The sequence below is a fragment of the Pelodiscus sinensis genome, chromosome 21, assembly GCF_052426305.1.
Source record: "Pelodiscus sinensis isolate ZL-2025 chromosome 21, ASM5242630v1, whole genome shotgun sequence".
NCBI classification, from domain to species: domain Eukaryota; kingdom Metazoa; phylum Chordata; order Testudines; family Trionychidae; genus Pelodiscus; species Pelodiscus sinensis.
Genome location: NC_143072.1, coordinates 24,267,133 through 24,282,388, shown reverse-complemented (window position 1 = coordinate 24,282,388; position 15,256 = coordinate 24,267,133). Strand labels below are relative to the sequence as shown.

The 15,256-nt window shown below is 43.6% G+C and overlaps 1 protein-coding gene across 2 annotated transcripts in view; it reads left to right on the top strand.

The window, feature by feature from the left end:
* ULK2 (unc-51 like autophagy activating kinase 2) overlaps positions 1–15,256 on the top strand; it is a 66,132-nt gene that overhangs the window by 7,131 nt on the left and 43,745 nt on the right. For both annotated transcript variants that reach the window (XM_075904649.2, XM_075904648.2), the window contains exons 4-5: positions 13,612–13,644; positions 14,077–14,113. In XM_075904649.2, coding sequence (XP_075760764.2) covers positions 13,612–13,644; positions 14,077–14,113 — 70 coding nt within the window. The remainder of the gene's footprint in view (positions 1–13,611; positions 13,645–14,076; positions 14,114–15,256) is intronic.

Genomic DNA, 15,256 nt, shown 5'->3' with positions numbered 1-15,256 from the left:
TAAAACTGATAAGGCCACAGATACCTTTCCCTGTATCAGTCCATTAAGGACCAACCAGTAGGGAAGGTAAAATATCCAAAGCATTGTTTAAGCCGGTGCTTCTTATTTTATTGCTGAAATTTTTAAAACTATTTATTTTTATGTGAGCAAAGGATGAGTAGTTACCCAGTTGGAAGAATGAATTTGAGGTTCCAGGACTCTGGAAGGCTAATTTAATGGTGATCTGACAACTTTAAAAATAAAAACAGAACTCTATAATATCCTAAACCACTAATGAAACAGATGGGTAGTCTTTAATATTTGAAGATGTGTGTTTTAAAAGAAAATATTTAAAAATAACTTCTCGTATTTACTTTGTAGAGCATGAGTCCAGCATTCTTTATCTTGACAGGTTAGCTAAAAAAAGAAAACCTCCCTCCCCTAACATTTTAACCCACCTTTTGTAAAATGCATTAAGTTTCTTGGATAAAAGTCACTACTTAGATGACTAAGTGAAAATATTAGTTTCCATGACATTTTTGTGTAAAGATATTTAGAATGAGCTATATTTAGGCTTGAGAATTTTATGCTTTTTTAAAGTTGATGATCCCAAACGTGTATATTGAATGGAGATTATCCTTTACGCGGAGCCAGACTGCTCCTGTTTTAGCAAATAATTTATCATTCAAAAGTTATTTTAAAATATCCGACATCTGAATAAAAGTAGGAACATACATCTTGGAAGTAATGATATAATGGAGTGTATGAATGTCTTCATCATATTGAGACTGGAGTTTGCTGCTTGAAGGGAAGATGAGAGATCACTGTTATTAGAGAAATAATCTCTCTTTAAAGATAATACCTGTGCAGGATTTTCTTTTCTGGGGCTTAGTTTACAGGTAGGCAGAATATACTTAGCACTTCCTGTTGTCCATGAGGGCAATGGTAGCAAGGTAGAGCACAAGACAGACAACCTGTTGACCATTGTGCATCACTCTCTGCTTAAATATAATTATTAACATTTGAACATTTCAATCCATTTGTTCTTAGACCATAGTTAGGGAAGGCAGTTCTTGTTGAAGGCAGTTCTCATTTCTGCCATCATTAGTTGTGTATTCTAATTAGATTTACCTCAACATTCCAGTCAGTCTGGCATGACTACCTACATATTTTTGCGGTGGTTGCTTCAGTCACTCTGACATGTTCTTGTTCTTCGCTTGTTCTGGGGCGTTGATGAATTACACCAAAATAGGTGCTGTAGGTCTGCCGTTGTCTTTTTATTTGGCACTTTAGCATGTGCTGTAGTGCCTGCCTGGTGCTTTCAGTGCTGCATGTTTCTTGGAGCACCAACATGTAAGGTGAGATGCTTCAGTGCCATATTTTTCTCGAGTTCTTGTTCAAGGCCTCTAAACTCAGCAACGTCTATTCCTGATCTGTAGTCCCAGCAGAGCCATTCTAAACAGCCCCTTAAACACTGAAAACTGGTTTTGAGCTGGTTCACAAATCACTCTCAAAGTCCATTTATTCTCTGGTACCACAAATAAACTTACGCTTTATATTAGTTTCTCAACAAATGAGTTATTTTTGCTCCTGCATGCTACACACTAACCTCAATGAACAACTGAATAATCTGTCGTTCCTCGCCCACATCTCTTCACTCTCTTGTTCTGTGGCATATTGTGTCATGTCCACTATTAATTGGTAAGCTTCTTGGGATAAAGAACTTTTCTATGCTAGGAGATGTATTGTGTGCTTTTAGGCACTGTCTAAATAGTTAATTTCTTGCTTTTTTTAATAAAACCAGTAGGTCCCAAAATATTCTGTTTCCTTGTCTACTTGACTTCCTTGGCTATTGTTGGGAATGCATCTCTGTGCTGGAAAATACAATCAGCTTCTGAAATGAATGCTGCGGAAATCCAAAAATCATGTATCTTTTTAAAAAGAAAGATTGAAAGAAAATTCACTCCAGAATCTGAATATTTAAATCACGTAGCACATCGTAGACGGTGGAAGATTGGCTGCCACAATTTTGGCCTTTCAAGAATGAGATTGAATAGATGTCTAAAATTGGTGGGTTATGAAAAGGAATTGAAACTTTCAAAAGTTTTTTTTGTTTGTTTGTTTTAACCCTGTTGGAAGCAAGGCTCACAGTTGTCCTTAACTTTCCCTGCTGTGTCTGGTTATTACAGTTTGTGTGTCATGGCCCTATTTCAAGCACTTACAAATGCGAAGGTGCAACAGATATAATTGGTGAAAGGCAGACGTTTAGTGTGACAGTAACATAATTTTGTCTTTATTTTGTATTAAGTAGCAGGCCATGCTAAGAGTGACTATTCAGTTTAATTCCTATCATAGCTGTTAGTTAAATACAGCATTTCACATACCAGAAAGTGACTGGTATTGCTATTGTAGTACATTTCACATGGCTGATTGCCCTTTTATATGAATAATTGGCAGCATGTATGCTATTTGATCCTAGAGTCAGATGTCAACTGACATTTTGTCTGAGACTTAACGTTTAGGCAGGACTAAACAAATGTTCGGTCCTATGTGGAGGATTGTTGTAGTGGTGTACACACGGGGGAAAAACTTAACCCGTGACAGCAATTTTTCACTGTGCTGCAAAAAATTATGTTGAGCAAACTCCTGTTAACTAAATCTTTAGGGCTTTTGCCAAAAACCTCTGTGTGTCAGATGTGGGAAGCATGCTTGGTCTAGAAAATATAACTAATATATGGCAAGTTAATTTTCGGGTTGGTTAATCAGAAGATAGGTATACAAGCTGTCCTGCAGATGTGCATATACTGGGGATTCAGGTCATGAATGTGTGTTTAAATGGAACTAATAAAACAAGAGAATGTCCATTTGATTTCCTGCCATTTTTAGAAGGCGGGGGAGTGTTAACAGCATCCTTATTGAAATTATTCTTCCGGGGTGTTAAAATAATTGCCAACCCCTTCAGACTATTCTCTGCAGATCATTTCAGCGAACACTCTTATAAATCAAAAGAAATCTAGAATATATAACTAGAGCTACAGATTATTAATGCCCACAACTGTTATTTTTGTACATCTGACTTGCACTTTGCTTTTTAACAAATGAATGTGTTCTAAATGGAAATATTTTGTTCTGTGCCATGCCCTTGGTCTGGGCTGAGAGTTCCTCCACATCCTCAGACACCTCCTTAATATCAGGGGTTAAAAGACAGCAAGTTTCGATGGACTTATTGCCTAGTATGTGTTTAGCTTTCTGAAGCTCTGGAATGTTTTGTTAGTATTTTCTATCTTCCACTTGTCCTTGCTGGGGAAACCCTGAATCAGTTGATTCAGAAGCATTGCTGGCAGAAAAGAGGGACTAGAGACAGTGAAGCAAGGCATGCAAAGAAAAACTGTTTGAATAGATGTTCATGTGACTCTAGGAGAATATAAATTTGTTTTGCGTGTTATTCGTCTAAAGGGAGTAGACGCATAGGCTGGGACATAGGCAGCTGTAATGATTTTGTGGTCTGCGCTTAAAAATTTGAAATCTTTTACACGTTTTGAAAAGGAAGTTTTCAAAAACATCTTTATTAGGTCTGTTACAAAATATGGTTGATTACTAGATACATACAAGAGAAATGTTGTGTGAATTTAGATGGTAATGTGAGCCAGTTCAACTCTGTTAGAGAGCGCCTATTGGTGGAATAGTGAAAGGTTTGTTTTGTTTGTTTGACGTAAACTCAAGTACTCTATTATGGTTGGTCAACTAATGAGTGAACTGTGTAAAGTTTTGCTCATAGAATGTGAATTAGATTTGACTTTTGACCAGGTGGGAAAAGTCTCCTTGTGAAACATTTAATCTATTCATTTGATTGGTGGGAAAGATTCATCTGTTCTAAATTAACATTAAATTAATTTTATTAATCATAGGTGGATAAAGTAATAATTCTTACTAGAGGTTGAACCTCTCTTAACCAGGACTCTGGTCCAGCAACATCCCTGGTCCAGAAGGACCAGAGATGTTCCAGGACCAGAGAGTCCCATGGGGTCTGTCTACACTACAAAGTTAATTTGAACTAACGGACGTTAGTTCGAATTAACTTTGATAGGCGCTACACTAGCGCTCCGCTAGTTCGAACTTAATTCAAACTAGCGGAGCGCTTAGTTCGAACTAGGTAAACCTCATTGTACGAGGACTAAGCCTAGTTCGAACTTACTAGTTCGAATTAAGGGGTGTGTAGCCCCTTAATTCGAACTAGTGGGAGGCTAGCCCTCCCCAGCTTTCCCTGGTGGCCACTCTGGCCAACACCAGGGAAACTCTATTGCCCCCCTCCCGGCCCCGGACCCCTTAAAGGGGCACGGGCTGGCTACGGTGCCCATGCCAGATGCAAGCCTGCCAGCACCCAGCTAGCAGACCCTGCACCTGGCACGGCTTGAGCCAGCCACCCGATGCCCCCCAGCCCTCCCCCTCTTCCCGGGACCAGGCTGGTGGCTCCCGGGAGCTTGCCCGGGACCGCAAGAGGCGGGCACCCACCTGGTCTAGTGCGGACATCGTGGACCTCGTCCACGACCTCCGCACTAGGCACAGGAAAGTGGCCGTCTAGGGCAGGAGAGCTGCCAGCCTGGCCACCCAGGAGCAGGTGTGCATGAAAATCAAGGTGGTCCTCTGAGACCCCCGACCCTGAGCCCTGAGCTTACAATGGCCGTACTGGGTCAGACCAAAGGTCCATCTAGCCCAGTAGCCTGTCTGCCGACAGCGGCCAACCCTAGGGACCGTGGAGGGGATGGACCGAAGACAGTGATCAAGCCATTTGTCTCGTGCCATCCCTCTCCAGCCTTCCACAAACTTTGGGCAGGGACACCACTCCTACCCCCTGGCTAATACCACTCCATGGACCCAACCTCCATCACTTTATCTCACTTCTCTTTAAACTCTGTTCTAGATCTAGCCTTCACAGCCTCCTGCAGCAAGGAGTTCCACAGGTTGACTCTGCTTTGTGAAGAACAACTTTCTGTTACTAGTTTGAAGCCTGCTACCCATTCCTTTCCTTTGGTGTCCTCTAGTCCTTCTATTATGGGAACTAATGAAGAACTTTTCTTGATGCATCCTTTCCACCCCACTCATGCTTTTATAGACCTCTCTCCTATCCCCCCTCAGTCTCCTCTTTTCTAAACTGAAAAGTCCCAGTCTCTTTAGCCTCTCTTCATATGGGACCTGTTCCAAACCTCTGATCATTTTAGTTGCCTTCCCCTCTCCCACCCTCTCTCTTCCCCTCTCCCACCTCCTTTTCCCAGTCTCCCCGAGTTTTGTTCAATAAAGAGAGATTCTATTTTTGACCACACGTTTTCTTTATTTTGTACATCAGGAAGGGGGGCTAGGGAAGGCGAAGTGGAAGGAGGTGAGGGAGGAATGGGGTATGAGCCCCCGATGGGGAGGACTGGGCTGGCTCTGCGGGCTTCTGGGGGTGGAAGCTCTCCTGCAGCCCCCCAATTGCTCCCTCTCTCCAGATGGCAGCCTGCGGCAAGTGCAGCCGGGCTGATGGCCGAGTGCTGTGATGTGCCCAGTGAGGGCACTCTAAGCCAGGACTGCTTTGCAAGCGGGGCACCCCTGAGAACTGTCTGTCCGGGGTGGGGGTCGGGTCCCTTTAAGCACAGCCCTTGGCTAGCCTGAGGCAGCAGCTCCATGCTCTAAGTCCTCATCTGATGCCCTGCCGGCACTGCTTCCGGCCATCCTTAACCCCGGTTTAGGGTCCACTTAATGTGGACATGCTAGTTCGAATTAGCAAAACGCTAATTCGAACTAGTTTTTTAGTCTGGATCCGTTAGTTCGAATTAGCTTAGTTCGCATTAACTAATTTGAACTAAGTTAGTTCGAATTAGCGCTGTAGTGTAGACATATCCTGGAGGGGTGGTAGCTGGGAGCCCTGCAGGAGGGCTAGAGTCTAGTAGAGGGGCTGCCCTGCAGCAGCAAAACCGGGATCCCAAAAGCAGGGCTGCTGCCCAGTGGCAACAATCCTGGGCAGAGCAGGGGAGCTGAAAGGCAGCAGGTGAGACTAGGAGGCAGTGCGGTTGTCCGGTGGTGGGGCCGGGAGCTTGACAGTGGGGCCACCCAGCAGCACAACCAGGAGCCTGACCTCTGGGCTTGCCTGGCAGTGGTGCAAGGAATGGGGCAGTGGAGCTGCCTAGTGGCACAGCAAAGAGCCCAACAGCCCTGCTGCCACCCGATGGAGCTGCCGATTGAGGCCGGGAGGCAGTAGGGCTGCTCTGTGAGGCTGAAGCCCAAGTGGGGCTGCTGCCTTCTGGCAAACTGGACCCCAGCCGGGGGAGGGGGACCCTGCCCTACAGGGCTGGGAGCCTGACCGCAGGGCTCTGCTTGAGGCAGTGGGTGGGCCGGGAGCCCTGCACTGAGGGGCCAGTGGCAGGCTGTGAGGCTGGCAGCTAGCCATGGCTGAGGGGCGCAGGGGCAAAGGTGGGCCAGAAATGACCTTCCCTGGTCCAGCAAAATCCCTCATCAGGATCGGTCAGGTCCTGACAGTGCTGGACCAAGGAGGTCCAACCTGTAGCTATTTTATTTGGCTGCCAAAAAATATTGAAGACCCTTTTCTAGGAATGGTGGTTATGGAAAAGCTACATAAAAAAATGGAGCTTTCTCCAGGCAGTTAACTTTGCTTAAACACCCATAGGAAACAATATAGCTACACCTGCAAATCTTGATGCATTTTTTCCATCTGAAATCTTATTGTTGTGCTCTAGCATCTCATTCAGATTTGTACCTACAGTAGGGATACAAGTTATGAAGAAACTTGGAAGGTAGCGCACGTCACCAGTGTGAGCAAAAGGTTGTGACATATGAAAGATTAGAGCCCTACTGTGGCATACAACAAACAGCAGTGTGTAGGGCAAAATCCAAGTATTAGATTATGCTGAAATGGTTAGCATTTAAAGAGAACTCTTGATTGTGCTGTATTAATAAACAATATTGCCATACAGAGATTGCATGTAAAAATAATACTGGTGGAGTCCGAACCCTTTAGTCCGAACTGGTGGAGTGCACCGCGTACCATAGCTTTCTTTCATCAGGTCGGACGTTCTCACTGCCACAACTTGCTGTTGTCATAATTTGTCTAAAAGGTGTTATACAGGATTAATGTGCATATTGGTAACATGCTACTCATTATTAGGTGATATATGTATGATATATAAAGAACTACGTATATGTGCTGGGAATACGTTCCTAATATGTGTTTGGTAGATCGTTCTAACCCCAGTCTGCCCTAGACAAAAGAAGGTAGTTTTGCTGCCTGACTATCTCCAAAGACAGTGAAAGCATGCTTACAGATAAGATAAAGAAAGCCATCAGGAAAGCAAGTGGGGGACTATGACCACTGATTTAAATAATACGGTTCCCTCCAAATAAATTACCTGAACTCTAGAGCATAGGCAGACAAATTAAAATTTTGTTTCAGACTACCATTTCAGATAGTTTTAAAACTTTAAACATTGTGAGAATTGATATTAAGGGATGAACTTAGACAAAACTTGAAAATTCAGCTAGGTGTTTAAACTTTTGAACAGGTGTTTTATGGGGTGAGGGGCTTGAGTTAAGGTTAACAGGGTTGGTGGAGGGGAGGGGATTGGAAATAACTGATCTTAAATTTTAATCCATTGCCACTTGCCCCTGTCTCCCAGATACAAGCAAATGAAATCCTTATGTACTGTCTTAGTAGCCACAAGGGACACATGGGCTGCTTTCAGAGTGGGCAGCTAGCAAAAGAAAAAAGAGTGGTTGCAAACTGCAAAAACAGCCCCGTTTTCTCACATTCCCATGTACAAAAAATGTGTCTTGTGATCCAAAGTTGTCTGGCATCAGCCACCTCCCCATCTCCCTGACGGGAGTGTCCAAATATTTGTGGCATTGCAGTGTTTACTTTGATTTTTAAGCGATATTAAACTAACCACTTCTTAGAATCTCCTTGCTTATTTGGAGAAGGAAGAGTCACTGTCATGGGACAACTAAGGGGAGGCTTATTTCTGAAGGGAGCAGTTTCTGTTGAAAACATACAGCAGCTTCCTAGGGAATTCTGAAAAACGTTCACTTTAGTTCTGTGGTGCAAGGAATAACTAGCATTAACTGATTCTTGGATCTTGTCACGAGTTGCCATTTTTGTACAAAGAAACCTGGATAAATTGACTTGCTAATTCTGTGTAATCTTCTGTTCTGATAGTTCATATGTTTTTCTCTATGGGTGGAATATGATGCAGCAACTGTTCTATTTGCCAGTGGGGAGTAGATTTTGCAACTTGAAAAAACTTGCTGTGTAACAGGGTAAAACAATTTAAATAGAATTGCGAGAGTTGAAGAGCAATATGAGCTAATGAGAGGCTTCTTGGTTGCCTAAACTCTCAAGTTGATGACTTATGTACAAATAAATGTGTTAGTCTTTAAGCTTTCATGGGCTGGAAGCCACAGGACTCGGGGGAAGCTAAGTATGAGGGGTTTGGGGCATAGAAAGGTCTCAGGGCCAGTGCAGGGAGTTGAAGCAAAGAGGGGGTGTGGCCTCTGAGAGGGAATTTGGGCATGGGAGGAGGTTCAGGGCCTGGGCTGTAGGCACTGAGAGGAGTTTAGGGTACAGGTGGGAGTTCTGACATGGGGCAGGGGATTGGGGTGAGGAAGGGGATTTGGGATGCAGGCTCTGACCAGGTGGCGCTCAGTTGATGGTGCAGCAGGGCTAAGGCAGGCTCTCTGCCTGTCCTGGCTCTCTGTGGCCCCTGGAAGCAGTGGCATGTCCCCTCTCCAGCTCCTGGGGTAAGAGGGGCCAGATGGCTCTGTGCACTGCCCATGCTTACAAGTGTGGCTGCTGCAGCTCCCACTGACTATGGTTCTCAGTTAAAGGGAGCTGCTGAGTCAGTGCTTGGGGCTGGGACAGTATGTGGAACCCCTATAGCTACCTCTGTGCTTAGGAGCTGGATAGGCCGGATGCTGTCAGAAGCCACATGGAACTAGGGTAGGCAGGAAATCTGCCTTAGCCCAGCTGCTCCACCAACTGGACTTTTAGCGGCCCACTTGCAAGTACTGACCAGAGCTGCGAATCCCTTTTTGACTGTGCATTTCAGTTGAAAACCAGATACCTGCAACCCTACTGTGTGTTTTTATCTGGCTTTCTATGTTGCCTTCCTGGAAAAAAATTGTGGTTTGTAGAAGAGACAGATTTTCCAAGACGACAAAATAAATGGAGACTTCCTGTAATTTGACCTCCTGCAGTTTCAGTATTGGTTCTTTATTGGTGAGAGTTAGCCCTTAGTTCCAACAGACTTGGTTAACTTTCCAAGAAACTTGCAAACCAGTCTGCAATGCTTTCAGTGTTTTGAGTTGGAGAAAGAGCAGCTTATGCATAGCTAAAAAGGGTGGCTAATGTGAATACTTCCAAGAGGTTAATTGGCTTAACTCTGAGTGGAACAAACATTAAAATATCTTGTTCATTTTAAATGCAACTTGTTCATGCAAGGGAATAGAAATTAGGGACCTTTTTAAAAACAAATTCCAGGAATTAGAATGCTATTACAGGTTGAACATCTCTAGTTCAGCACCCTTGGGACCTGACTGGTGCCGAACCAGAGAATTTGCCAAACCACAGGAGGTCAATATTGTAGTGAGCGTGTCTCTTTATTTGCCTTGATGAAATAAAAATGAAATAGAGCTTGCAATGATGCTTAATAATGTATGACTGTACCGATAGACCCTATATAAAAGCCTACGCCTAGCCAAGACTTATCAGCTCTTTTCATAACAAAGTGTTAGTGTTGTTACCCAATTTTTCTATATTGGCACAAGGAAATCATATTATATATTTTAGAAATATGCATCTGTCTGAGAGTCCATTTATACAAGATGGTAAGAGTCTTAAACGGTAAGAGCCAGGACCACCACATTTGGTCTGCAGCTTCCTCTCATCATAACTCAAAGCAAAGTAAGGGGTTGGTTGTGCCAGGACAATGGGATCAACCTAGAATTTGAGTGTTTCTGATAAGATGGAAGGGAGGGGTCTGGTAGGAGGGATAGTTATGCTGCAGAATGAACATGGGGGTAGCAAGGGGCCAGAGATGGGGACCAGGACAACAGAAAAAGAAAACTTGAGTTAAGGACCAGAGCAACGCTGGGTAAACCTTCTAAGAAGTAGATAAGCGTAAGTATGTGTTTTATGCTTTAGCAGCATTATCAGCATTTCCACTACTTGCTGGTCTCTAAGGGTGTGTCTAGACTACATGGCTCCATCACTGGAGCCATGTAAAGTAGTTTACTCACCATAATCAATGAAGTGGGGATTTAAATAATCCGCGCTTCATTAAAATAAAAATGGCCGCCACACTGTGACGACAATCAGCTGATCCGGCACAGCGTGGCAGTCTAGATGCAGCGCAGTCGACAAAGGCTTCTCTTGTCGACCACGCCACGTCTAGACTGCCGTACTGTGCCAGATCAGCTGATTGTCGGCACAGGGAGGTAGCTATTTTTATTTTAATGAAGCGGGGATTATTTAAATCCCCTGCTTCATTGACTATGTCGAGTAAACTACTTTACATGGCTCCGTCGACAGAGCCATGTAATCTAGACAAACCCTTAGACATTTATGGGTGATTTAGAGCTAAATAACAGCACAGAACACTGAGAGCCAGGACTGGTGGCTGTAAAACTTTATAGGATTGGGGGAAAGTTGGCCACACCCACAATAAGCAGACAATTGACGAACTAAAATCATGCTAGACCACAGATATTGCCAAACCAGAGTGTGCCAGACTAGAGAGGTTTAACCTGTACCACTTGACAGAAATTTGATGTTTAACATTCTCATGTAACCTTTCATCTTCCAGTCTTGTAGTTTGATACCAGCTGAAATATCTGGGGTCTTTGAGGAAAAGCTTAATTTCGTTCTCAAACACAGGAATACAAATTTTTGGTACTAAGCAGTCCTCCCAAAACTTGGCTTCGCTTGGCTTGGCTAAATGTGGTGTGGTTAGTAGTTACCAGTTTCAAGCCAGCAATTGTAAATTATCATAATTAAAACCCATAAATAGTTGAGTATCTTAATTTTTTCTGATTTGTGTAATGATTGTAGAACTTAGACATCCGAATCTGTAAGAGATTATCTATTATGCTTTTTGATTGTCTGCTTAGAGCAAGGGACCTGACTTGTTCTGGGTCTGATCCAGTGCTCATTGAAGTCATTGGGAAGGCTCTTACTGACTGCACTGGGTTTTGGATCCGGCTCTGACATTGCACATCAGAGCCCAGTTTCAATGCTTTTTCTTGCCGAGAGTTCCGTGTACAATGAAATGTTTACCAGTTGTCAGTGAACACCTGGAAAACCACTTCATAGTTTCAAAGACGTTCTTAAAAGTATGCTCATTCAAAATTTGTTAAGATTTTAATATAAGCGTTGAAAAGAATGACTAATTTCACAGCTGCTGTTTTGCTGTGTAGTGCCCCTTCTGACTCCTTTTGGCACTAGCATACATACAGGCAAACTGTATAATTCTACTTCCAAATGTGGCATGTCTTTTATCCTGTATGGTAAGCTGCCTCCCTCTTCTTCTAATAGTGCTCCCTCTCACTCCTCCTGCATTCTGTCTCCTGTTACCCAGTTAAAATACAAACTCTGAGACAAGGCCTAGGTTTTGACTGTATACAAATGCTATGGAACACCTGTGGAGCTATAGACACATGTTAGAAAATTGAAAAGGAATCCATATAGACACCTAAGCACTGCAGCACACTGTTACCAACACATACACATTGTGTTGGCTGTTGGTCGGATGAGCAGACTTTATCTTGGGCAAAAAAGGTGCATGTTCCTGTTTCCACACTTGAGAACAGGAAAGGTTGCATTCAAACTCGCAAAGTGAGCACACAGCTTATAGTTGGGGGTTAGCTAATCAGAATAACTCTTACCCAGTTACCAGTTCCTAATGAGTTGGAAGAGGTCAGAACTTTGGAAAATCTCAGTAGGGCTACCATATCTTATTTCAGTCTTGTGATTAAATACTTAAATCCATGTCTGGAGCATGCCTCAGCCAATGAGTCATTTGGGAGATAATTTCTAAAAGTATGCAAGGAGCCTGGATGAAGTACCCTTCAAGCCTGGTAGTATATTTAGGTATCCATTTTATTCCAGGTATTTGGCAAACTGATTCTTGAGTGACTTTCAGCTTTTCAAGTGGCAGGACCAATACTTGTTTGGCCAAGAAGCAGGGAACCTTATTTTGAAATCCTCCTTAGAGTGTACAGGCAGTCCCCGGATTATGTACAAGATAGGGACTATAGGTTTGTTCTTAAGTTGAATTTGTATGTAAGTCGGAACTGGCTCCAGATTCAGCCGCTGCTGCTGAAACTGACCAGGGGCTGACTACAGGAAGCTGGAGGCAGAATTGCTCTTCCCCCAGCTTCCTGGAATCAGCCACTGATCAGTTTCAACAGCGGCTGAATCTCGAGCCTGGGACAGAACAGCTGGGCTGCCAGGTAGGTCCCTGCAGGACCAACCCGGCAGCACCCCAGCTGCTCTACCCCAGGGTCCACAACAAAAGCCTGGACTGCTGTGGGGGGGGGGCACACTAGCTGCGCCTCCCCCCCACCCCCAGCAGACCAGGGACACGGGACCAGGGACCTCTCCGCCTCCCCGGCTTTGCTCCAGGTGTCCCTGGTCTGCTGGAGATGGTCCCCAGCAGACCAGGGGTACCTGGAGCAGCTTTTCTCGCCCCGGAGGTCGAGGTGGGGGGACCGCTGTGCTCTGGGCGGTCCCACTGCCTGCGAGCTCCGGGGCGAGAGAGCCCCGTTCGTAAGCGCGGATCCGACATAAGTCGGGGACTGCCTGTACTGGAAAGAGTGGGGCTCTTGTACCTTTCAAAGACTCAGGCGCCATTGGGAGTGCAGAACCAGAAGAGTCCTCTCCCCTGGTCCCACGCTCCCTCCAGGGCTTCCGCTTTCGAACTGTAACAAGAGCCCTAGTAGGGCTCTTGCTACAGTTCAAAAGCGGAGGCAACCTTATAGACTAATTAAATAGTCACCGGAAATCCCATCAACTATTCGATTACAGCCGGTCCCCGAGTTGCGAACGGTCGACTTACGACCATTCACATTTACAACCAAAGCTGTTGTAAATGCTAGACCCCGAGTTACGAACATGATCCGCACTTACGAACACCGCGGTCGCGTGTAACTCAATGGGGTCCGACTTACGAATGAACCGAGTTATGACCAATTGCTCGGTTCATAAATCGGAGAGAGGCTGTAGTTAATTAATCTAAATTTAACATAGGTATGAAGGCTAAAGGGACAATAAGCAAATGATGCACACGCTGTTGCTCTCTTTGCTATGCATTTTGTATGGATAGATTCAGTCTTCAGTGATTCGTCTGGCAGTCTTCATGAGAAGTAATAAGCACTTTTTAAAAGCAGAATCACCAGTGAGTGTTGTGTGAAGACTTAGGAACATCATTTGTTACATTAAAAAATTTTTGAATAAGATAATTTGTTAATTGAAAATCTAATACATCATTTGGTAAGTCGAGGGCTTGTTTGTATGTTTTGGTAGGTTGGATTTGTTTTGAAAGCCCTAATTTGTCATCTGCCTAAATGATTTTTATTGTGCTTTTCTTTCAGGAAATGCCCAACTCTGTCTTCTTGGTAATGGAGGTATGTGTTTGTATGTGTTTCTGTGTAACTAGATTTGAATTAGTCTTCGTTTATAGAAGTGTTATAAAAATGGATTGACTAAGTAGATGTAGCTGCGGTATAACCTTGACCATCTGAAATTTATACATCTCAAAGCTGGATCACTAATTTCATAATTACTGTTAAAGATACCAATAGTTGTATATGTGTTCCATATGTAATGCACTGTTTCTCTTCACAATATCATAATTCTTAATGGAATGTTTCCATTATACACCAGAATTAATAACTATGAGTAATTGACAAAAATACATTTTAAAGTCAACAGCTGGAAAAGATTTTCTAGGTTTTTATTAGGGAAAGCATATAAAAATGAAAATTAACATCTAATGAACAGAGTGAACATTTAGACATCTACATTCTGAATACAAGCTTTGTCTGTCTTTTCAACAGTATTGCAATGGTGGAGACTTGGCAGATTACTTACAAGGTATTTGATTACCATGTTTCTCTCTTAGTACATTGTCATGCTAAACATTATATTCTGCTAAACATTGTATTCTGTAGTTGTAAAATTCATCAGTGTTTCTTTGTGTGTGTGTTTGTGTATGAAATTACATAACAGTCTAGGGATGTAAAATCCCTGTTAATCAGTTAATAGGTTAAACGTTAGGTTAACCTGACTTTTAATGGGCTAACTGAGTAATGTGATCTCACCACTCTAGCCCCTCAGCCTGTGGGACTCGTGTTGTCAGCCCCTCCCCACTGTGACTGGGGTGGCTGTTGGGTCCCCATGGCTGGAAACAGTGAACCACAGCCAATGGGAACTGCGAGGCTCTGTGGCTATAGACACTTAAATAAACAGTGTTGCGGGTCTGTCAGCAGATTACCTGGGAGGACTCGTGACCCATCTTTGAAAAACCACTGATCTAGAGTAACCATCCCTCACAATTGTTTCTCTCACCTGCTCTTAAAAAATCTCCAATGATGGAAATTCCGCAACCTCCCTCGGCAATTTATTCCACTGTTTAACTACCTTGACAGGAAGTTTTTCCTAATGTCTGACCTAAACCTCCCTTGCTGCAATTTTAGCCCATTGCTCCTTGTTGTATCCTCAGAGGTTAAGGAGAGTAATTAATCTCCCTCCATATAACACTTTTTTAGGTATTATGTCCACTCTGTCTTCCTTTTTCTAGATGAAACAAACCCAGTTCTTTCAATCTTCTCCTATCGGTCCTATTTTCTAGTCCTTTAATCATTTTTGTTGCCTTCTCTGGACTTTCTCTAGTTTGTCCATATCTTTCCTGAACTGTGACACCCAGAACTAAGGATATAAAAGAGCTAGGGATTTAAAAAGTTAACTGTAGGATCTGACTGGGCCTGCCACACCATAGGCCAGGGGCTGCTCCAGTCCAACGGGGCCTCTGGTTAACCACTTACCCAATTAGGATCACCAGTAACTAGTTAACCCTTTGCATCACCAGCCAGAACTACTCCAGTTGAGGTCTAATCAGTGCAGAGTAGCGGGGAAGAATTCCTTCTTGTATCTTGCTCATAACACTTCTGTTTATATATCCCAGAATGATATTTGCCTTTTTTGCAACAGTCTCACTCTGTTGACTCTGTAGTAGTC